Below are 24,990 nucleotides of genomic sequence, written 5' to 3' on the forward strand. Positions count from 1 at the left end.
TCAATCAGAGTTTCTATTCAGATTGTTTTATATCTGACTCCACCTAGAATATCTGAAAGCACGTGTTGTATTATATTATGTCCTGGGATTACTTTAATCACTTCTCTTACTGAATTTTCAGGATGCACACCACTTCCAGCCATGAAGGACACAAGCAGCACAGATCCCAAACATTACCTATAATTCGAGGCAAAAATGCACTTTCCAACCCCAAACTCTTACAGATGCTAGACAACACCATGACCAGTAAGTAAACCCGAAATGGTAGGAAGAAGGTGATGGCCAGTTTTCCTCTAGATATGTGTTAAGACAGGAAATGCATTATAGCATTTCAGAAATGTAAAGTATGCTGTCATACCACTGAAAACACTGCCCAGGACTATTTCTTAGAGGAGAGAATCCTCAAGGAATCATTAACAAAAATATAGTGCTTTTCTGGGGAAGGAAACAGCTCAAAAGGTAAAACTCTCAATATAATGTGTTTAGTGCAGTTCCCTTGAAAACAAGTGGCTTTTTGTCATCTGAGACCATGGTGGCCTCTCTCAACTGGGTTATGACTGTCTACTCTGTGGAAAGAGGATAAAGTTTTCTTTGCCAGAAGCAGTTAAGTGCAGCACCTTGAATTCAGTAGATTCACATATTCCGGCTGGTGAATGAGCTAAAAATGGGCCCATGGTATTTTGTGGCATGTAAATGTTAACAATTATGGACATGTGACTAACATAGTTACCTGTTAAAGGTATATGACTTAGCCTGTAAATATGCTCTTTATGTCTTTCCAAGGGGGGCATTAGTGTAGACTGTCTACTGAGACTATATGTTTGGTCTGTTAGCTTGGAACTTGACCTAGCCTGATTATGAAAGAAACATAACCCTGACAATGGGCAGATTAATGGAAAAGAACCCCAGTCCTTTGAAAACCCTAGAGCTGAGGAATGAAAGAGGCACACTAATGATTCTGACTAGTGTTTTTAATTCAGCAAATATAGAAATTGAACAAGCAAAAGTACTTTGGTTTAATGACTAATAGAAATATCAGTAAACTCTGAATATATTATAATAAAAGAAAGTCCTTTTGGGGATACAAGGAATTTTCTCAGAAAGTACATGCATGCCTTACTTTATATTTTGTAGGCAACTCCAATGAAATAGACCTCGTGCACCATGTGGATACTGAGGCCAATATAGCTACAGAGGTGTGCCTCACCATTCTCGACTTGTTATCCCTCTTCACTCAGATCCACCAGGTAAGAAGGATCAGCACTTCTTTGGCAAACTGATAAAATGGGAGGGAAAAAGCCATCATGGGGAAGAAGAACATAGTTTTTAAATGTTTTTTAAATCAGTTAACCTAACTAAATCAATTTAACTGTGAGGAAAGAAGTGTGTTAAACATGAGATTTTGATTTTAACAGAAGCTGACTAATTTTGATTGATATACACATGTATATATTTCATATTATCAAATAAGAGGCATTCTTTCTTCTTAATTATCCTGCTGCACCGTCAGGCAAGCTGGGCTGAGTGAGATGGGACTGTGTACTTTTCAGTCTGAAAAAGAGAGGCAGACTCTGCTATATGTTAAATTTACAGCCAGATCCAAAGACTAATAATGCTGGGCCTCTTTAAACGTGCTCGTTTGCCTCCTGTGTGTGATACCACAACATACCTACTAGAATGGCTAAAATACCAAGTTCTGCTGAAGATGTGGAGAAACCGGAACTCTCATTCTCTGATGGTGGCAATGTAAAAGGGTACAGCCACTTGGAAAACAGTTTGGCAGTTTCCTTAGAAGTTAAATATTAACCTATCATGTGATCCAGCCATTCCAGCCCCAGGTTTCTACCCAAAGAGAAATGAAAGCATATATATCTGTGCAAAGCCTTGGGCTTAAATGTTCATAACAACTTTATTTATAATGACCAAAATCTGGAGACAACCTCAATAAAAATTTGTGGTATATCCTACAATGGAATGCTACTCAGCAATAAAAAAACAAACTATCCAAATACACTAAAACCTGGACAAATCTCGAAATAGCTGTGCTGAGTGAAAGACTTCAAACAAAAAGAGCACAAACTGGATGATTCCATTTGTATCAAATTTCTGAAAATGCCAATTATAGAAACAAATCAGATCAGTGGTAACCTGATCTGAATGGGGAAGAGGAGAGGGAAGAAGGGATTACAAATAGGCATTAGACAAATTTTAAGGATGATCAAGATATTCATTATCTTTTGATTGTGGTGATAGTTTCATGAGTATATACCTAAGTCAAAATATATTTGATGGCACACTTTGAATAATTGTGGTTTATCATCTGTAAATTATATCTCAGGAAAGCTATTACAAACATTTACAGTTCCACCAAACCAGCTTACAGACCCAGGCTAGCCTATTAAGGATTGAGCCAGGAAAATTTGACTCTACTGAAGAAAGTTTTTATAGCAAACAGCATGATTACTACCAAGAAAGCCATACTGTCATGTCAACCTTCAACATGGAGCTAGAGAAAGGAGAAGACGTATTTTAATTCTTTATTCCTCAATAGAAAGGTCATTTAAATCTCATACATCTTGAAAACCTATGAGGATCTGATGTGCCTGGGATCTATCTCCTATCACACTTCCAACCGTACTCACTCACCACAGTCCAAATACTCTGCTCTTCTTTCTTGCCCTTGAACTCACACGCTCCTTTCTAACACAGAGCTCTTGTACTAGCTATTTCTTCCTCCTGGGACATTTCCAGGTCTTCCCAGGGCAGGTTCCTTCAGCTCACAAGTCAATTAAGGATCTTTGCTGAGCATTCTATCTAAGTAATCCTACCCCAAAGCAGTCATTTTCTGCCATACTATTTTATTCTTTTTTTCTAAGTTAATCACTCTTTCAATCACTGCTATTTAAGTTTCATTGAGAACATGGTGGACCTTGTCTTCCTTTTTTTTTTTTTTAGATTTTTTTTTTTTTTTTTTAATTTCTCTCTCCTTCCCCTCACCCCAGCCCCGGTTGTCTGTTCTCTGTGTCTATTTGCTGCATCATCTTCTTTGTCCACTTCTGTTGTTGTCAGCAGCATGGGAATCTGTGTTTCTTTTTGTTGTGTCATCTTGCTGCATCAACTCTCTGTGTGTGTGGCACCATTCCTGTGCAGCTCTCCTTACAGGGCGCACTCCTTGCGCGTGGGGCTCCCCTACACGGGGGACACCCTTGTGTGGCACGGCACTCCTTGCACACATCAGCACTGCGCATGGGCCAGCTCCACATGGGTCAAGGAGGCCCGGGGTTTGAACCGTGGACCTCCCATGTGGTAGACAGATGCCCTAACCACTGGGCCAAGTCCGCTTCCCTGACCTTGTCTTCTTGATCAAACACTTTATTTGCAAAACATAGAATTGTGCCTGCCACATAACCAGTTTGCAATGAATATTGGTTGAAAGAATACAGGTGTTTGTTCTATCATTTATCTTAAATAACCTCTGTGCTAAATTTCCAGAGACAACTTCAACAGTCTGACTGTCAAAATTCAATAATGAAAAGGGTTTTTGATACCTACATGCTCTTTTTCCAAGTCAACCAGTCGGCCACAGCATTGACGCATGTGTTTGCCTCCTTGAGGCTGTTTGTATCCAAGGTAAGGGTCTGCCAGGTTCTAGTGAAAGCTCAGTTAAGGTTGATATAAACGCACATTAATCCTCACATCTCAGGGCGGAGGGAAAAAAGCCTGTTTTCTTCTATTTTGGTTTTTATTAGATTTTAATTTATGGTCTCAAAATGAGTTCACAGCCTTGACATCCTATCTACTTGGAAACAAAAATGAAATAAAATTAGTAACTGGCCATCAGTTCTTTGGTTTTTCAGAATTTGTAGCACAAAGTTAAGTAAAATGCACACCATCAACTGTCATGGCTCTTCATGCTTAGTTACCTTAACTTGGTAAAGGTCCACATGAAAGCAGATTTAGCCACCAGCATTCAGAACACCTGTAAATGATAACTATGGTTTTAACAATGTTGGGTGAAGAGAGAACGTTTCAAAGCCCTCATTCAATTATTTTGTGTTGTCATCAGTTACTGATACAAGGGACACTAAGAGCATAATTATTCCTAAGAAGAAAAGAGAAATATTAACATAAATAAAATTATATCCTCTTCACTTCAAAATGGAAGAAAAGGAGTTAGGTGTTAAGAAAAAAGGCAAAGAAAGATATTTTGTTTTGGGAAATTTTAAAATGTGAGAATGAGAATGTACAGAGCTCACTGCACCCTGCCTCCATTTCTGTAGTTTCCTTCAGCGTTCTTTCAAGGGCCAGCAGACCTCTGTGGATCATTCTGCTATGAAGTCCTAAAATGCTGTAACCACAGGTCACGGTCCACTCAGACAGAAGCCTCAGCACTTCTATACTTTTTCATGAGGAAAAACTTTGAATTTAACAAGCAGAAGTCAATTGTCCGATCCCACTTGCAAGTAAGTACTACCAGTTTTCATTGATGCTGCTATTAAAACCTCTGATCAGTTTCAGCATTGATAAAAACCTTCTGTCCCCAGGACAACCAAGTAGCAACTCTTCTACCAGATTCCTCCAAAGAATGGCCACCATTCTCAGGTCCTATTCTTAAGAGCAGAGCAGCTGAGCAGAAATCAGTAGAATCCATAAATCCACTTGTGCCCTGCTTTCTTCTACCAGGAAACAGAATCACATAGAAGGAACAGTTCAGGAGATCGTGGTTGGCTCTAGGATGCCAAATCCCACCAAATTCTGAAACACACAAGTATCTTCCTTCAAGGCATCCTGAGATTCCTGAAGCCTTCCCTAGGTATCTGAGGAATTTGCCATCACTGAGATTATATAAAAATCTCCAGATTATATGACCTTCTGAAGATTTAGTACATAAAGTTGTCATTCATTGACTCTACAAAGAGAAATTGTTTTCTATTCATCTAATCCCTTGGTTTAAAAAAAAATACTATTTCTGAATTGCCTTTAGTGTTCATTTTTCTTTTCTCTTTCAGCTTATCAAGGCTGTAAGCCAGTTAATAGCAGACGCTGGGATTGGAGGCTCTCGGTTTCAGCATTCCCTTGCAATTGCCAATAATTTTGCTAATGGAGACAAGCAAATGAAAGTAAGAATTGTTTTGTGGGCTTTTTATTTTAAACAATTAGCAATAAACTGAAGTGGATTCTTTTGTGGAAAATCAAGATCATAAAAAATACAAAAATTCTGTATTTTGTTTATTGAGACTTTGAGTTTTCTTATTTGAGTCAATAGCTCTTATACTTTAGCCTGTGATATGTTAAGTGGAATTTCAAAAATGAGTTGTTAAATGGTATGTAACAAAACTTACCGTAGATATGTAGAAATTTAGTGATTCACTCAATCCCGTTCTTGCTCAGTTCAGCTCATCTTTCTTTTAGCACATTCTGAAAACTCTGTGTGTGTGTCTGTGTGTGTCTGTCTATCTGTCTCACAGTTCAGCTTCCCTCTGTGTTTACAGGCTTTTCCATGGGCTTGCTTTCAGAAACTCTGCGAGCACAGGTAGCATCCTACAAGTCGAAAAAACACCACATTTTCATTAGTGTCACTTAACATCCCAGAACTGAATCTCTTTGACCAACCATGTGTCACATGCCCATCACTCAACCAAAGAGTATGGCCTGGGAGATCAAAGAATATGACTGGCCAGAACAGTGTCATATACCACCCCTGGTGCCTAGGAATGGAGTTCAAATCACATGAACTTGAGTCAGGAAGGAGAAGATCTCAAAGGAAAATCAGGATGCTATTCCTAGAACAAGATTGGCTAGAAGATAAAATGGAACTTCCTGCCATTCTTACCTTCAAATTAGTAGAACCATCACAATACATAGAATGCATATAAATATACACATATATGTATGCACAATATATAAAATGTACCAAACTCTGATGCAAACCATAATTAGTAGTTATGGTTGAAGTATGTTAACCTATGAATTCTAAGCAGATAATGACCCAGGCTCTTTCTTTTCCAAAGAACAGCAATTTCCCAGCTGAGGTAAAAGATCTGACTAAACGTATAAGGACTGTCTTGATGGCCACGGCTCAGATGAAGGAGCATGAGAAAGACCCTGAGATGTTGGTGGATCTCCAGTACAGCCTGGCAAACTCCTATGCAAGCACCCCCGAGCTAAGGAGGACCTGGCTGGAAAGCATGGCCAAGATTCATGCGAGAAATGGAGATTTATCCGAGGTGATTAACAAAGGCTCATTCTCCATCAGCATTGTCCACTTTCTAAGGACAATTTAATTTTCATCCAGAAAAGAAATTCTAAAATGTTGCCATAATTTTCCAGCAATCTAAATATGACCCAACTATATATAATGCACATTAAATTTGCATGCAGTATTCAAGGAGGTTTGACTCTGAATAAACAGCATCACGTAAAGGCCAGGGTCTGTGTGACCATCTGCATTTGTTAAAAGTGCTGTGTGGAACTGAATGTCCTCAGGCTAAGAAGGACAGTTCATAAAGGTGTCTGGAAATTAAGAGTTCTATAAATTAATGTGTTAGATATTCTTCCCCTGCAATTGTAATTGAACAGAGAATCTTGCCACCATGGTGAGTAAGCTCAGGTAGAGGGTAATCAGCCTTCATTTGCACCTAGTCTAAACTGGTGGGGGAAAAACCAAGACTCCTGAGAGCTGAGTGACAAGAGTCCACTGTATAAAGACCATAAATCAATTATCTAACTTTTCTGGGTCAGTTTAAACATTGAATGGATTTATATGCACCAATTCACAGCATCCAAGCAACTTCTGGGTACCAAGTGGGAAAATTCTCCCCTCTTCCCAGAAATGAGCCCCTTTTGGGAAGAGGTTAATCTATCTATGATGGTCCTAAAACTGAAACTCTTCTAAGCACGTGTAGTTGATAAGGGTCTCTGGAATGAAAATAGAGCCCACAAGAGGCCTGACTTGGCCACAGTTTGAAGAAGACAAGAATAAGAAACTCCAGTACCTTTGGAATGTCCTGGAAATGGTGAAAGTCCTTCAGAAAGTGTCAAAAGAAAAAAGCTGAAATCATTTGGATTCTTCAAGAAGTCAATTTGTAGTGTGTGTTCAACATTGTTCAAGGAGATATTAGAGAAAAGTAAAATATCGCCAATATATAACCTGGTTGAGAGTGGGGTGGGAGGGGATCCCAAGTGTTCCATTAGAAGATCTCACAATTTAATCTAAATTGTGATTCAATTGTGAGACCATTTTAAAGACCATAGAAATTTCAAGAGGGGCTATTATTGGAAGTAGAGAAAAGTAAGAAAGCAGTTTATTTTTACTTCCAAATTAGATCCAATTGCTACCGTTTATCAAATTTAATAAGAAAAGAGAACTTTGGCTCAAAAAACTTTTTCAATGCTTAAATATTAAGGGAGAAAGATAAGTCTAAGGAAAATTTCTCCAGACCAGCTCATTCACGCACCTGGAAACTACATTGAGAAAAACAAACCAAAAAGTCCTAAATACTCATTTTATTTTTTATGGTGAATTTTTTTGAAATCTAACTGAGTCTTCTTTTTCATTCTGTCATTACCAAGGATTCTCTCGCCTATTCTGATGTGAAATCCTGACTCATCTTGGTCCTATTTAGATAAATAGTCAATTCCATGGTGCACCCTCCTCTTGACTTCATTGTTTTCTTCCTTATTACAGGCTGCTATGTGTTATATCCACATTGCTGCCCTCATTGCAGAATACCTGAAGAGAAAGGGTAAGATGACCGCATAAGGGGGAAAGTATCCAGAGATCAATATGCTGAAACCTAGCTTAGACTCAACTGATAAAGTCTAGATTTCATTAATCTCAGCTATGTCTTATAGAGTAATATTCACTTTCATAGATATTTCTAATTATGCCGTCATTTTACATTTTCATCTCTATCATGCCATTATACATTTTATGTGCAGCAAGGCTAACAGGTAGTCAGCTTCTTTATTCAAAATGAGAATGCCTCATTGGGTAATGATTTGTAGCTTAATAAACTCATCTTAACACAAACGTGTAGCAGTGTCCTAACCTCATCTTGCACTACCATAGGTTACTGGAAAATGGAAAAGATTTGCACACCATCCCTGCACCTGGAGGATGCCCAACCCTGTGATAGCAACCCATTACTAACAACTCCCGGTGGAGGAAGTGAGTGGTCTAACCATGCTTGTTGACCCCCACATAACCATGCAGAGGAAATGGAGTTGCTGCTTGTATTTTCCAAAAAAACGGTTTGAATGCATTCTTAGAAGCAAAATCTATCTCAGACCTACACAACTTATTTGTAAAACCTTAAGCTACTACCGTTCAGATATCCCACCCAAAACTGATGACGTTTACATTACTAAAAAGTTCTCAACAAATAGAACTGCTTACTCTCCAATATTTGGGATTATGAGTTATAGCCCTAGTTTGCTATCAGTCTGCCTACTGATCTACCCTTGGCATTTTATTCTGAAATTGATGAAGCAGTTAAAACCACAAGAGGAAGCCATTTTGATTTGTAAATGCAATAAAATTGTGAATTCAAAATAAGGGATGTAAAAATACAGACTATAAAATAGTACATATGCTGAACTATATACTCATAATGTTCCATTTCATTTTCTAAAAGCATAAACTGATTTTAACAATTTATAACATAGAATGATTTATGATATGGATTTCCTTTAATTAAAAATATCCCATTTCCATGTCAAACAAAAAGATTTTATAAAAGTAACTAAAGAGTTGCTCTGTAAAAAATTTGGCAACATAATTAACATATCCCATCCACACTTTCTTGCTTATGTTCGTTCAAACCCACAATCTATGAATTGCAGTATATTTGATAACACTGTCCAAACCGTCAAAACATAGTGGAAAACTCAGTGCATGAACAACAGAAATAAGTCTTTAGATGCTAAAATCAAAATATCTAAACAAAATATAAGTAGATTTTAGTTGCAATATGTCGGGAACATAATTCGTCCTTTATTCTTTTAAAGATGTATACATTGCAGTGGATTTACAAAGAAGATATAAGAACCAAATGGCCCGAAGTGTACTGTGAGGCAATGAAGCCACTTGTATGAGGACCCTGGAGAAGAGACCAATCTGGCATCATGGGTCATGGCCGCCCTAGAATTAAGTTTTCTCCTGGCCCAATCTCATACATAATTTAGCCATATTTTTATATGCAAGTCATCACAAACCTCATTGTTTTATTTAATATGCCCTTCCTTCCCATCTATTTTTTCTATCATAATTGGATACCATAGAATTCCATGAAGATTATTTCAAACTCTTAACTAAAAACAAAATTGAAGAAACCTGATAAAACCAGGTATCAGTTTGGGTAGTGTAAGAACTTACCTGCCAAAAATTTTATGAATACTTCTATTCAAAATTCTTAAAACACCCACTTTGTCATCTAAAGTGATGGGAGAAAAGGATCTATTTATTTAGCAAAGTTTAAATTAAGGAAAGCGGTCATTATGACCCATTAGCATGTATTCATATCCATCAGCATATATTTAAAGCTCAGTGGCCTATATTTAAAGTCCTTAATATAACTATTATATTACAATGTTCCTGAATCAGAAATAAATTATCTGTTCACAACAAAATGCACATAATAAGAATATAGACAATTCCTGAAAGAATAGATGATATGTTTGTGCTGATAAATGATCATAATCCTGCTAGAAATAGATTGAGATTTTTGCCTTCTACGGTCAATTCTCATGTATTTTAATACATGCTTAATTACTTAAGTAATATTGTTATTAAAAAGTAGAAAGGCAGAATTTTTTTTAAAAAAAGGATCAGATCACAATAATTATTATAATTTATAGCCTATTCTGGGAGTGATATTAGTTACATAGTCAATGAACTGATTATTAAAAATGAAAACATCCCACAAAAGTATTAGTTATAATTTAAAATGCACTTTCTACATGGCAGGCACTATACTCAGCAGTGTAAAAGCAATTTCTCAATTAGTTGCCAATAGCAAGCCTATGAGTTAGGTGCTATCATCTTTTCACAGGTGAGAAAATCGACACCCAGAAAAGTGAACCTGCCTGATAAGGTTTGCCATGGAGCCAGGGTACAAGGGCTAGTTTGCAGTCCAACCTTTGCTTCTGTCCCACTTGTATCCCCCACCAATTGGATCCTATCCCTCTTCTGACAGCAATACCCATTGTCAAGTGTTTTCCTCTGTCTGAAGAGCCAGGCCTGTGTTAATCTAGGTGGTCAAGATGCTAAGGAAATGTGGGAAGGTGTCTGGAAAATACTAAAGAGTGAAAGTTAAAGGATATTGAGCACAATTTTATGGAACACTCAATTATTAATGTTCTGAACCATCCTTTGAGATAGATATTATTGTGTCTAATCTGATAAATGAGGGAAACAGGCTCAGAGAGTTTAATTAAACCAGAAAGTTGGAGCTAGGTCTACCTACAAATCCCATGCCATCTCCTTATAGGAGATATGCTCTGTGAAAATGATACAAAAATTATTAAAAGCAAATTTTGGTTGTCTGGCAGTGAGTATTTATCAAGTCATACTATAACCAGTTTCTTGATTCTGTGAGCTTTATACTGGTACTTGTCCTGAAAAAAGGCCTTGTCTAATTCAAGCAAGATTTTTCTCAAATAATAATGATGTCTTTTTCTTGGTCCTCCCAAGGTATGTTCTCTATGGGCTGGCCAGCTTTTCTGAGCATTACACCAAATATTAAAGAAGAAGGAGCAATGAAAGAAGACTCGGGAATGCAGGATACACCATACAATGAGGTTAGACCAAAATAAGTCTAGTGTACAGTAACTGAGTAAAAGGAGGCATTGATGGTATTTCAATATTAAGCTAAATAGAAAGAGAAAGGAAGCATATGCAGAATCAAAAAACATTACAATAAGTATAGTGTAAGGCAAAATGAGAGGCAAGCTAGAGTAAGTCAAGATTATTCTTATCAATCATAATTTTCACTGAAAATTTAAACTAAGCTTTAGCTCTCTAAGACGGGCCAAATATATATGAGAAGCTCTTCTATAATATGTATGATTGCTAGTCTTTTAGTAAAAGTATAAGGGATGCTGAAAGTTAACAGCTTTTTAATATATATTATCAAGTTCATTTATACCAAATTGAACAGAAAGGCTGACTAGTTTCTGCAGGAAACTTTCTGGTATTCCAACAATTTATTTTGGTTAATTTTTTCATTAATAATAGAATAAAATGGGGAGTGGATTTGGCCCAATGGATAGGGCATCCGCCTACCACATGGGAGGTCCAAAGTTCAAACTCCCGACCCGTGTGATGAGTTGGCCCACACACAGTGCTGATGTGCACAACGAGTGCCGTGCCACACAGGGGTGTCCCCCACGTAGGGGAGCCCCACATGCAAGGAGTGCGCCCCGTAAGCAGAGCCACCCAGTGCAGAAAAAGTGCAGCCTGCCCAGGAATGGTGCCACACATACGGAGAGCTGACACAGCAAGATGATGCAACAAAAAGAGACACAGATTCCAGGTGCCGCTAACAAGAACACAAGCAGACACAGAAGAACACACAGTGAATGGACACAGAGAGCAGACAATGTAGGGGGGGCAGGCAGGGACAGGGAGAGAAGTTTTTCAAAAATAATAATAATAGAATAAAAGTAATGAAGGTTTATATTGGGAATTTCTTAGCAACAATTCTGGTAAAAAAAAAAACATAGAGCTGTCCTCATCAAGCAAACAAAATGTTACATAAGCTAATATTTTCAAATTATGATATTACATAGGTGGATAAAGGGTTCATAAAGCAAATTTGGAGAAGATTTTAATGAAATTTCCCCTGTGGTTCTACATGAACTTAAAATATATTACAAATAAACAGAAAATATACGTAAATATTTGTATTAACTATTTCAAATACTATTTAAGAATTTTTTCATAAAAAACAATTTAAGTGGAGCAGGTGTAGCCCAGTGGTTGAGCACAGGTCCTGGGTTCAATCCCAGTACCTCCAAAAAAAAAAAAAAAGTTAAAAACATTTCCAACAACATCATCCATTTCCTTTACAATTTCTATAATTTGATTCAATTCACCATTTATTAAACCACTAGAATATATGAGGCACTGAGTTAAGAGCTGGAAAGACAAAGATAAGACATAATTCCTGCTCCCAAAGAGGTTAGAATCTTGAGAAAGACAGACTTTGGGTTGGGGAGATATGTGCCCAATAACCATAAATCTTAGAATCATAGGTAGCAATTAAAAAGGAAACAGTTTTATATGAAAGTGGTCAGAACTGGGGGGATATAGAAATCTAAGTAAAACTTGTCTATATTTTTGAGCTGGGTCTTAACATTTGATAGGGCTTGAAAAGATCAAATGTGAAAAGAAGGCTTTTCTAAGTCTGACGAAAACACAGGCAAAAGTGTGAAGATGAGAAAATATTCCACAAATGGAGTGGTACAATATGGTATGACCAAGGTGCCAAGTCAATGGCAGGGTGTCAAAGGAAAAGACAAGGACTGGAATGGGACAGAGGTGCTTGACTGTGCATCTCCTTAAATGCCATGCCAGAGAGTTTGAACAGCAGTTCATAGACATTGGAGTTCCCACAAAGTTTAGGGCTATGGCTATCATAATCAGATTTATGTTTTAGGAAGAAAAATGACCAGACCTGCAATGGAGAGGAGTGCCTTAGTGCCCCGTCTGCTATGATAAATACCAAACAGTGGGTTAGCTTAACAATGGGAATTTATTGTCTCACCATTTCAGAAGCTGGTTCCTTCCAGAGTTGGTAGCATTCTGACTGGGCTGAAATCCCTAGATTCCTTGGCTTTCCCATCACATGGCGATGTCCTCTTTTTACTTGTCCATATTCTGTTGACTTCTGGGTTCCTGCTTCTAAGGCTTTCTCTTATAAAACTTCCAGTAACACGGTTGAGACCCAGGCGGATTCACTTGAACTTATTTTAACTAAAAATCACACCTTCAAAAGGTCCTATTTACAATAGGGTCATGCCCACAGGAATAGGATTATGATTAAGAGCATGTTTTTTTTTTTCTCCTGGGATAGCTAATTTAACCTATTACAAAGAGGAAATCAGATTAGCTAGAAGACTACTAAAGGGGACTGCAGGTGAAAAAACAAGGACCTGATCAAGGTCAGTGACAGTGGGAATGGAAAGGAATTTCATAGATTTAAATTAGCAAGCCTGGAGGTCTAATTTGAGGACAGTAGTGAGGGAGAGGGAGGAATCCAAAATGACACCAAGATCCCTTGCTCGTCAATGCCAGTGACAAAGAGGGAAAACAGCAATCCCATTAAAGAAAGAATGGACAGTGCAATGGTACTGAAACCAAGTTTCAGTCATGAGCCACGACACTAACCATGTAAAATCTCCTTTTTACTTGGGGAATTGCAGAACATCCTGGTGGAGCAGCTGTACCTGTGTGTGGAATTTCTTTGGAAGTCTGAGAGATACGAACTCATTGCTGATGTCAACAAACCCATCATTGCTGTATTTGAGAAGCAGAGAGATTTCAAAGTATGTTTGAAAACCACAAGATGTTAGACTATCCTACTTTAAACTGGTGAATTACTGACAATTTGCAGAAGTAGAAGCTCCCTATTTTTATGTCAGGATTGTCTTCATGAAACCCTTCAATTTATGGTTTCAGAAATTATCAGATCTCTACTACGACATTCATCGGTCATATCTAAAAGTTGCAGAGGTCGTGAATTCAGAGAAGCGGCTGTTTGGTCGCTACTATCGTGTGGCATTTTATGGGCAGGTAAGTTCACCTGAAGCAATGTGGCCTATAACTCTTTTGAGCATTTGAATGTTGTCTTTCATTCTTCATAAGACACTATGTGTACCATGGGTTGTAGTGGGGGAGTAGTGTGGTCGGGGTATATCTAAGAGTTTCTCTATATATGAGTGTCTATATTTAGGAATGTACTAAATTTCTAAAGAAACAGGCAGAGGAATCCATGGGCCTTAAAACAAATCAAGATGACAGTGATTTCCAAATTCTTCAAGCAAGGGGGTACTATATTGTCTCATTTTCCAGCATCTTCTTCTTCCCACTTGACCTCAAATTTCTAATTATGGCTTTATGTCACATATTAAAGTAAAATTAAATTGAGCATGTTTTACAAAATGAAATTCATGGCATTTTAGGAAATAAAGGAATCTGAGACTCCACCATGGGAAAACTGGGAACTTTTGATTTTGCAATCATGTAATTTCTTCTACTTTCAAGCTACCATTGTTTCTAGGCAGAATACTAGATGGTTATTTTTATCCCATATTGCAGGTTAACATAACTTTAAGTTTACCTTTCTGAGCTCACCACATAAAACACCAACAGAATCAAAATTACCTATTCACCATAGACTGGCCGGAAAGAGAAACTTTCGTTATGGTTGTCTCTGAGCAATGCTTTAAATGGAATAAGCCCAGGCACCATACTGTTTCTTTTCCAGAAGGCTTAAAACATCAGCAGACCTGTTTCAAACCCTTACTCTTCTGGATAAACATTCTCTTCTTTTATTCTCACATTTGGAATGCCTCTCCGACCTCACACTGCTTTTCTCCTCATGTAAAGCCCAGGTGCCTGTAGCTTCTTATTCTCCTCAGAATCTTTTAAGGCTGTGGCTGAGTCAAATGACGCTTGGTCGTTCTAGATCATTTCCACTGAAGTCTGTTGAAAAATGTCTTTTATCCTCTAATCACCAAGGGCAGCTTTCAAAATGACTTCTGAATTAACAAAGATAGATATTCTCTACCTTGAAAGGAAAATGCCACTGAATAGTCACTTACAAATTAGTTAATCCAACCCGGATTTTCCTCAGCACACAGCTGGTGAGAATGATAGAGACAGAGAAGGCTAGGAGTGTGAATAACAGATCTAGAGAGACCGTCTACAGAAAGAGGCTAAGGGGCACCAGTGTAAATCCAGACATTTTTCTGGATGCATGCAAAATGATCTGATCTGAAGCAATGGTGTGTAATGCTGGGGAGTGGAGTGTGGAAATCTGCAGGAAAGGAAGGGAGAGAAAAGGAAATGGTATCTTGGAAGCTACGAAGAAAGTGAACAATTTGTGACTTTGGTAAGATATTACTAAGAAAAGTGACAGAAAATTCCATCAGAAAGTAGATATCGAGTTGAGGGATTGCAGCAGAAAGACAAAATTTCAAGGGAGGTGGCCTTAGGTTACCTGAGCAGGAAAAGGTGGCACCCAAGATATGCACTTGGTTAACCAAGACTTGACTCACCCACTATCCAGGCGATCTTCCCAATGAAAAAGTCATATAATACCCGCAGTCATGAAACCAGTCTACCTGTTATCTTCTCCAAGCTCCTCTCTAAGATGCAGGCTGCTAAACAGGTTGAGGTGGACCATGCTGCTTTCCAACTAGTTTTTTTAATGCAGATCTTTACTCTTTCTTCTTTGGGTCTCGGTGGTTCCAGGCTGTGGTAAGTTCTCTCCCTCTCTACTTGCATGCTCTAATACACCTCACACTTCCCTCCGTATGGTTTTACTGAACCTTAACTTTTTCTGTGCACATCAACATTTGATACAAAGGTGAGATAATCCTGCTTCTCTTCATTTTGTGGTCATCCTGCATTACTTGAACTAAATTGTGTTTGTTCCGGTTATCTGAATTACAAAAATGTATCCTTTATTTTTCACATGTATGCACTGTCTTTCTACACAAAGGTAGGGTAGTCAGAAAGCCTCTGCATGCCCAGATAAATACAGGTTCCATGCATTTGAAATATATACATAGCAGACCCAGCCTTAGTTAGGTTGCCTGCTCATTTCAGGCCAATAGGAATTACAGCTTAGTAAGAGGATCGGGGGGTCAGAATTTAAGGAGTGGGCATGGGGGCTGTCAATGGCAGCACACCATCCCGGGGTCCTAAAAGACCTCTGCCCTTTCCCAAAGGCCTATCTTAGAGAGAGGGAACTCTCTATGGTGGTGAATTCTGAGCATTCTCAAGAGTGGAATGGGTCAAAACACCAGACCCAACACAAAGGATGACCATCAGAGAAAGGCTTTACCTCGTAGGCCAGGCTAGTCCCCAGAGAGGCAGCAAAGGGCAGTTGGAGAACAAGCCAAGGCAGAAATAATCTGCCGCTCTCTGGAGCTCTCTATGACTAAAAATAATTTTTTTTTGTTTTACTTTGAACCACATGACATTTTTTATTTACAAAAATGAGAACTTCATATGGTTCAACATAATTGCTGATGATTAAGCTGAAGAGAAAAATGGTTTCCATATCCACACATGGTCCACATTCAGCTCTGCTTGTCTAACCAGCACATACTTTTTTGTAATTCTTTAAATTCCTTCCCACACCCAAACCATACCGGTATTTTCAACTTTCATTTATAAAAATTCAGGGTCATGGGTCTTTAACTCACTTACTAAAAGAATACTCAAAAACCCCTGTACTAAAGGGACTGAGGGGGGCGTTGGGAAGGATTGGAGAGAGGCACTTGCAAATGACCTAACTTTGTTCGTTTTTCAGATTCCTCAGTAAAGTGTGCTGATTGTATGCCTGTGGCGGTGGTGTTTTTCTAATGCTGCCAGTGTTCTTGATAGTTTTTATTAAAAATTCCAGCCTGAGTTTAAAACGCAAAGCATTTTGTTAAACGGGCAGCTCAAGAGCATGCCTGGGCACACCACTTTATAAACACAGCTGCTTTGAGCAAGAACTAATGGAGGTCGTCTTCATAAGTGGCAAATTAGAGCCTCGTTCATCATTATTCAGATGCTTTTCAAATACTTTTCAGGAGACACCAAAAGGAGAGTGTGAACTATGGTGTTCAGCAGAAGCAGACGGCACACGTCATTTCCCACTTGACAATAAATTCCAAATAGATTTGAACATTGCACAGAACGTGTACAGAGTGAAGGTTCCAAAGATGTGAGAGAAAATCTTGAGTCCTTGATTACCATAATTCCCAGGGACAGAAGTAATTTCTTCTTCCTGATGTTGCTTTATGGTCCCCATTCAACTTACCTTTTAACATCCAAACTGACAAGCTCTGCAATCATGTTACAAAGATTATGGCAATATAATTTGCAGTAGATGCTTTGTCTCCACAAAGCCTTGGAGTAAACATTTAGTTTCCCATGTGGACTCATGGCTTTCATTCTATAGCAGTTTTTTAGGAGGTACCAGGGGTTAAACCTAGGACCTCATACATATGAAGCATGCATTCAACCACTGACTATACCTGCTCCTCATTTTATAACCTTTTTGGATTGGGGTATTTAATATTAATTTTATCTTCAGTGAGCCAGACACTAGAAAACAAGTTGAAAACTGTTCTTTCCTTGCAGGAGCCTTAAAACTGCAAGTCATGCATGCAGAGCATGAATTTTCTAATGCAACACCTGGCATCATTGGCTATGGAAATCTTATACATAGCAGCCTGCATAAAGCATTCCCAAAGTGTCCCTGAAGTATTCGTTTCCAGAGTAATGAAACAGCCATAGTTATCAAACATCAACTGTAATCAGTGAAGTCCTTGGGCCCTCGTATTTAGCATGAAAGCAATCGAGTGAATGCCTGTTTTATAACTTGAAAGATTGGCTGGCTCTGGAATTAATTTGGTGAAAGGCATGGGAGAACGTTATCCTAGTCACCAAAGCATATATTAATAGATATGCAATTCTCAACCATGCTTTCCTGGGTGTGGATACATTGCAGAATCTTCATAGGAAAGACACAGATGGGGGAGGGAAGGTGTGTGTATAGTTTACAAAACCACCATCTCCATTTGAGGATGTGATATGCCCTTCTGGCTCCACTCCCATATGAAAGTCACTGAGCTAGACTTTTGAATATATATTTCAAGCATCAGGGTTGAGTTTATATTTATATTGAACCATTTCTCTGCATTCTTATAGCTCCTCTCAACATTTAGCCTATTTCTAACATTTCGTGACCCACCATTTCTAATGCTACATTCCTCTTTGAATGCATTGTTTTGTTTGTGGATTTTGAAGTCTAATATAATAGCAAGGGCACTTAGATTTGACATCCCTGTGATGAACCCAAGGGCATTGCAAGGTTTTGAAGGACCTGCAGAATCATCTAAGAAAGAGCCAGTCATTTTGGTTGTCATTTTAGACATTCATTTTATCATAATATATTGCATCAAAATTTCATAATCCTTGCCTGCCTTCTCTACTGTTGTTCTTTAACTAGAATGCTGTTTCTTAACCATGATAGATGAGGGCATTTATTGCATTGAAATGACATTTTTAAAAATCATACTAGCAAAGGAAATGCAGAGGTCCCGTTTCCCATTGCCTTGAAATGCAATCTACTCATAAACATAGAGCTAAAGCAATAAAGGAACTGTCCCCTTGTTTGTACCACCCTGTGTCCCTATTTGTAAGTCATTTATAAATCATTATAGACAGAGTTAAAATTGAAGCCTTCCTGTGGTTCATTTGGCTCTGATTTAATCATTTCCCTTGGTAAAAGATAAGGACACCTTCCAAACATTTTCTTAGCTGCTATTGGGTAAGTAGTCTGGCTCCAAAAGCTCTTTACACAATCCCCAGTAGGTAGCAGATTAAATTCTTCATTCTGCTACTCCAGTTCCTTCTTATTCATTCTATAAAATAGTCTGAATAGGTTTACATTCCCATTCTTTAAGAAAAAAGTAAGTTCTAATCACTCTTTCTTTCTAATAAAAGATTATGTACCAAAATATTGAACTGAGCATCAATAGATCCTTTTATAATATGGAAATTTTTATTTTTCCTTTAAGAGAAGCTGAAGGTATGTATTTTTAAGCACTCAAAACTTAATCTGTTTCCCTACATATTAGCCAGAACTCAGATTGCTTTATCAGTGCAGAATCTTTTCTTCCCAAATGCCCTCATCATCAGTCATCATCTTCACCATCATCTTCATCATCATTATAGTTAACACTCACTAAGGACTGTGTACCAGGCACTGTTCTCCACGCTCCCTGATGGATTTTGAGTCTGTACTGTTTCCCATCCCTCAGACCAGGAAGTGGAAGTAAAGGAAATGCACAGCTCATGACCAAGGCCATGAAGGTCATAGTATGACCTAAAACCTGGGTGCTGTCACCCACTATCTGCTAACTCTGGAGTCTGAAATTTGTAGGAAATAATTCTCAGGGAAGTATCTTTTGGGATTAGTTTTCACACAATAGTGAGAAAAGGTTTTCCTAAAACTGGAAGACAGTTTCTTACTGAATTGAAGTTGTAAGTGTTGCTTTAGCTAATGCCCCGTGGAAATTCTGTTGATGCCTTCAGTCATCTCGGTTCTCTGAGGTGTCAATCTGTCCTTTTTTTAAAAAAAATTTTTTGCCATAGTCGGCAGAATAATCTGTCATTTTTAGCCGCTAACTTCTGACCTTGAATTAGCCAAAACTCTGCAGAGTTTTGTCTGCTGACAAAAATATAGCAAGCTGGAAGTCGCACAGATATTGGGTCGGACCCCATTACTCCGGCATAGCCTAAACGAATGGCAAAGAGCTACTCCTTGTACTTTCAACATCATATATTACTTTTTAGCAATTTGGAGTTAAGGTATCCATGATCGGTTTTATTTAGATGTGAACATTTCTTAAAGAAATTGTGTGTTCAAGAAAGAGATCTGCTTTAAAATCATTGGAGTCTTTTCCAGGCTCATCTGGTGCAAATACACCTTTTTAAGATGCAGGCCCGCTAAGAACCATTTCATTCATCTGTTAATTCATTCAGCAAATATGCAGTGACCGCCTCCTAAAGACCAGGCACTGTGCTAGACTGGGCATGCAGTGTTGAACAAGGTACACTTCCCTGCCTTCAGAAACCCCAAAATTAATTAGGGAGGCACATGAGGAAACAGTTACCTACTTGACAGAACTGTGATGGGGGAATGTGCTCATTCAGGGTGCACACTGGCCTCTTGCAAGTGTACAGTTACAACCCGCTTGTGCTGCAAAGGATATCGTTGACGAGGATCAAATTTACAGGGGCAGAAGTGCTTTCCAGGTACCAAGCACTTTACCGATGTGAGTTTTAATCATTGTTCTTAGAATGCCTCACATCAATATTGGACAATTTATCAATATTTTCTACAGATAGTAAATATTTTAAGGAGCCAAATATGATTGGGAAAAAGTACGGTTAAGTTTCTTTTTGACCTCCAGTAACTTCATCTGGACCTCACAACCCATTTCCTTGAAGATACACTCTATAGTCAGAGGAAACCAGATGGCTTGAGTCGTCATCTCCCTCCTTAGCCTGGTGTTCTGAGAAAACCCATACTCCACAGGAAGAGGGCTTCTGTGGCTCTTCCAAGAGAAGGAACTGTTAAGATTGTGTCATACAGTTATCCTCAATTAATGGAAACTTCCCTTCCTCCTGCTTCAACCCAGCCAAAAAAACTAGTAGAGGCTAAAAACCACTAACTCCGATGGAATAAAAATGACATGGTTTCTATTTTTAATCCCTTAAGGTCTAGCTTTGCAAAAGTGCAAAAAACTTCTTAATAAAGTATATTGAATGATGAAATTATATATAGCCAAGTTACATCAGGCCCCCTGAAGACTGATCTATGTAAAGTTATTCTTAAAATAGCAGCACTTGGGAGCACACCACATGGAATTTCTGTTAGGACCATGACAGTGTTGTGGTTTTTCCATCTGAGGCGATGTGGGAAGAATGTCAACCCATAAAGATACCTGCACATGTCATACAGTGTTTCTGATGGTAGCTTCAAATACTGGCAGAGCACATAAATATTAATTAACAGCACTTAAATATATATATGAATGTGGTTAAAATGGGGAATGTTAGGTTAAATATACGGTAACAGAATAACATTTTCTCTTAAATCCATGGAACTGCACTGCACAAACAGTGAACCCGAGGTTAAACCATGAAGTATAGTTAATAGTACAATTATAAAACTGTGCTTCCATCAATTATAACAAATGCAGTGTTAATAATAGGATGATATGTGGGAATCCTGTATTTTATGCACGGTTATTCTATAAACCCACAACTTCTCTAATAAAAAATTTTTTTAAAGATTATGTGAGCACCAACAAAAAAATGGTAAGATTGTTTGAACAACACCCAAAATTACTCCAGACTTTGTGTTCTCTATATTTTACCCCAGGCTACCACATGGGGGCACTCTTGCCCCAAAATAAATGCATGCAGGGGTACCATCAATTTTTTTCAGCTAGAGAAACTCTTATCTTAAGATATTTCATGAGGCAGTTTGGCCTGGATAGGAAATGTTTATATTAATGTTGGATTCAAACATGAAATATTGTAATCTTCATTTGATTCTTTTCTGACTTTGAATTTTAGAGTGCTGCTCAGTGGCTTGGATGACAACCAAAAAATTCTGGATATTTTGTTTGTTAAGTAACCGACTTTTGTTTTGCTTCTAATTTGTAACTGGAGTTTTCTAGTAAAATTGGTGATGCATTACTTGTCTTCCTTAGGGATTTTTTGAAGAAGAAGAAGGCAAAGAGTATATTTATAAAGAGCCTAAGCTGACAGGGCTCTCCGAGATTTCCCAAAGACTGCTCAAGCTCTATGCAGATAAATTTGGGGCAGAAAATGTGAAGATAATCCAGGATTCCAACAAGGTAGAGGGAAATTAATGTCCATCCAAACACTTAGAATTGACTAAATTTTTAATTTTTAAACAATATTTATTAAAACTTAATTTTCTGTCTGACTATACAAAGCAAACTACCTGAACTATTTGGGGTGTTTGCCACTTGTTTGTTTATTGATTGGTTGGTTCATTGGTGGTTGTCTTTTTCGTCAAAAACACAGTGTTTATTTGAGTAACTTTTACAGTTCTCAGAAAGAACTTACTAAATTCTCTACTTCTCTCCTAGGTTATTTACATTTGCAATCATAACCTTAAAGCTATTGAACCTAGTAGTGGAACTGGAGGAAAATGCAAGTTGAAAGTATTTATTCGGGGTCAGTGAGAAAGTTTGTTTCCTAGCTGCTAAAACTAATACCATAAAATAGGTTGGCTTAGACAATGGGAATTTCTTGGCTCATGGTTTTAAGAGTGGGAGAAATCCAAAACTGAGGCATCAGCAAGGCAGTACTTTCTCCCAGAAGACTGTGGTGTTTGGGGGTTGGCAGTCTGATCCTTAGTCCTTGACTTTGCTCATGGCAGTGCACTGGCATCTTCTCCTTTATCTGCTGGGTTCCATTGACCCGGCTTCTGGTGGCTCCCCGTGGCTTTCTCTGTTTTGACTTTTACTCTGTTTATTAAGAACTCCAGTAATCTGGATTAAAGCCCAACCTGATGCAGATGGGCCACACCTTAACTGAAGTAACATCTTAAAGAGATCTTATTTATAAGGGGTCCAACCAACCAGAATGCAGACCAAGACCAAGAATGTGTCCAACTGGGGCTACACAGCTCCGTCCTCTCCAGAGGTCTTGGAATTTAAAACCATACTATCCTCTATTTTAGGAGCAGACTGGTCAGTTACGTTGTATTTAACCTGTGAATACCTGTTAACCTCCTCAGGGCTCCAGAAAGCTAATGCTTATATCCGCTGGTTCAATTACTCAGAATATTCTACTGTCCTTTCATTCACTTTAGCCAATCTCTATTAACCACCTACTGATTCCAGCCACAGAGCTAGGAGCTGGGGCTACACAGATGATTAATGGAGTCTCTTTCTTCCAGAGCTCACAGTTCACACGGGGCTAAGAAGAGAAAGACGTGTGTAAACCATTAATTAAACAGAGTGCAATGAAGTACTACCACGTGGTCCTGGGGAAGCTCCAGGAAGGGGCTCCCTATCTAGCTCACTCTTGACTGGGCAACATTTCACAGAGGAGGCGCTATTTAAACTGGGGATTGAGGGATGAGGAGGTTTTTGCTGGAAGCAGAGAGCATTCTGAGAAGACCTTCATGTGCAGTGACAGCCAGGAGTAAAATGAGAAGTGTGTTTAGAGAATGGCAGAGCTTTAGAATACAGACTGGATAGAAGAGGTGATGGGAGATGGAGCTAGAAAAGCTGGCTGGTTCCCAGTTGTATAGGACTCTATTGGGCCATAAAAGGATCTTTTTTTGCCCTGTCCACTTTTACACAGCTGGTAATTAGAGGGATCTGGGCATGAGATCACTGGCTCCGGGCAGAGGCTGAGAATACTTTCATCTTTCTCCTTCTCAGCCTAAATAGTACTAGCACATTTTTACATCAAGGGGGACAGAGCTAAAAATGGTGTGGTGGTGGCATCCCTAAGTAGTAAGTGCAGTGCTTGCTTCCACAACACATTACTAAGTAGAGAATACATACAGAGTTTCTGATAGATGAGAAAATTGACAGCTTTGGTAATAGAAGAACCGGAATCTTCATTCTACCATTCCACCACTTATCAGCTGATGCTCTTGGAGAAATTAGCTGACCACACTGCACCTCCATTTTTTCATCTGTAAAATGGTAGCAGTTTTACTCATCTTAAGAGTAATTATTAGTAGCATTACAAATAAGTTCACTAGCTCCCTCAAATTGGATAGACAATAGGTAAATAGATTGATGCAGAGAAATAAAAGTGGCTTGAAAATTCTTCGAGGTATCCCTGGAAAAGAGGCTGAGAATCGTCCCTTCCAACCTTGAAGGGAAGAGGTTCAATGCCCTGGCTTTTCCTTGAGCCTCCAGCCTGTCTTCCTTGCTATTTGTCAAGCTAATCCCCAAAGCAAAATTAGTAAAGGAATTACATAGAAGGATTTGGTGCAAATGAGAGAAGGAATTTGTGAACTTGAAAATAAGAATATTTGCAGTCATGTAAGAGGCTGATCAGATAAACAGAATAGACAAAGAAGTTTCCTTCATATTACAGGCCACGGGACAATTGGTGGGGCAAGGTGATGGGACATGCCTTACAGAAGAGGAAACGAATTAAGATTTAATAATATCCCATAGCAGGGAGCTTATGTTGCAAGGAATTTCAGCTACTTGGAGAGCTGCCTGCAATCCTACCTCTGCCACGATCTGTCTCTTGACCGCAGGCCAGGCAGTTACTCATTGTGAAGTCCCATCCAGCTCTGAAATGATACGATGGCCCATTTTTCCTCCAGGAAAGAGGGACAGCTGCCTCAGGAGAGCACCTGAGGGAAGGCAGAACTTTCTGCCTTTATTTCAGGAGCTCCTAACGGCTTGCCACTCTTTTTTTACCCATCCCTTGTGAACACAGGTCAACCCCAAGGATTTGGACCCCAAGTATGCCTACATCCAGGTGACCTATGTCACACCATTCTTTGAGGAAAAGGAAGTAGAGGACCGGAAGACGGATTTTGAAATGCATCACAACATCAACCGCTTTGTCTTTGAGACACCCTTCACGCTGTCAGGCAAAAAGCATGGCGGAGTGGAGGAGCAGTGCAAGCGGCGAACAATCCTGACAAGTAGGTGCAGGCCTGCGGAGCAGCCGTGCGCGAGCCCCTGCTGCCAGGGCAGGTCCCTGGACTAGGCCTCGATTAGTGGAAATCAAGGCTTATGTCATTCTTGCAGACAAGGACCCAGAATATCCTAGCTTGAAAATGTTTGTCTGGAAGAGCAGATTTCCCCCTCTTTATTCTATCCTAAGAGGGAGACCCTTGAGAAGTCAACGAGAGGGGAAACTGTCAATAGATGTACTTCCTACACCTTTAACCTTTAGATCTTGCCGCCATCAGAGCCACAGTGCCCAGGTCTGGGGAAAGACACTCTGACCTCTCTTCTCTTTTCCTCTTTGTCCCTGAACTGGCCTTCACTTACCACCGGGTTAGCAGCTCACATAATCGTGTGCTTTGGGACAAGATTCTAAACCTCTCTGGGATCCAGCATCTATAACATGGATGAGGGCCATGACCTCCAACATCCTTCCCAGTACTTTGTAGATCTATTCTCTGAGCTAGTCATCCTTTCACTTATTCTCCAAACATTTAATAGGGGCCAGCG

At 38.9% G+C, this 24,990-nt stretch overlaps 1 protein-coding gene across 13 annotated transcripts in view; it reads left to right on the forward strand.

The window, feature by feature from the left end:
* DOCK10 (dedicator of cytokinesis 10) overlaps positions 1-24,990 on the forward strand; it is a 281,603-nt gene that overhangs the window by 248,988 nt on the left and 7,625 nt on the right. For 11 of the 13 annotated variants that reach the window (XM_071216098.1, XM_058300030.2, XM_058300032.1 and 8 more), the window contains exons 40-52: positions 122-246; positions 1,135-1,247; positions 3,493-3,630; positions 4,281-4,463; positions 5,010-5,120; positions 6,012-6,227; positions 7,688-7,745; positions 8,072-8,170; positions 10,694-10,800; positions 13,426-13,548; positions 13,682-13,795; positions 21,511-21,657; positions 24,245-24,455. In XM_071216098.1, coding sequence (XP_071072199.1) covers positions 122-246; positions 1,135-1,247; positions 3,493-3,630; positions 4,281-4,463; positions 5,010-5,120; positions 6,012-6,227; positions 7,688-7,745; positions 8,072-8,170; positions 10,694-10,800; positions 13,426-13,548; positions 13,682-13,795; positions 21,511-21,657; positions 24,245-24,455 — 1,745 coding nt within the window. The remainder of the gene's footprint in view (positions 1-121; positions 247-1,134; positions 1,248-3,492; positions 3,631-4,280; positions 4,464-5,009; positions 5,121-6,011; positions 6,228-7,687; positions 7,746-8,071; positions 8,171-10,693; positions 10,801-13,425; positions 13,549-13,681; positions 13,796-21,510; positions 21,658-24,244; positions 24,456-24,990) is intronic. The other 2 variants (XM_071216101.1, XM_058300037.2) reach the window with 1 other exon arrangement.

The sequence above is a fragment of the Dasypus novemcinctus genome, chromosome 7 (genome assembly GCF_030445035.2).
Source record: "Dasypus novemcinctus isolate mDasNov1 chromosome 7, mDasNov1.1.hap2, whole genome shotgun sequence".
NCBI classification, from domain to species: Eukaryota; Metazoa; Chordata; class Mammalia; order Cingulata; family Dasypodidae; genus Dasypus; species Dasypus novemcinctus.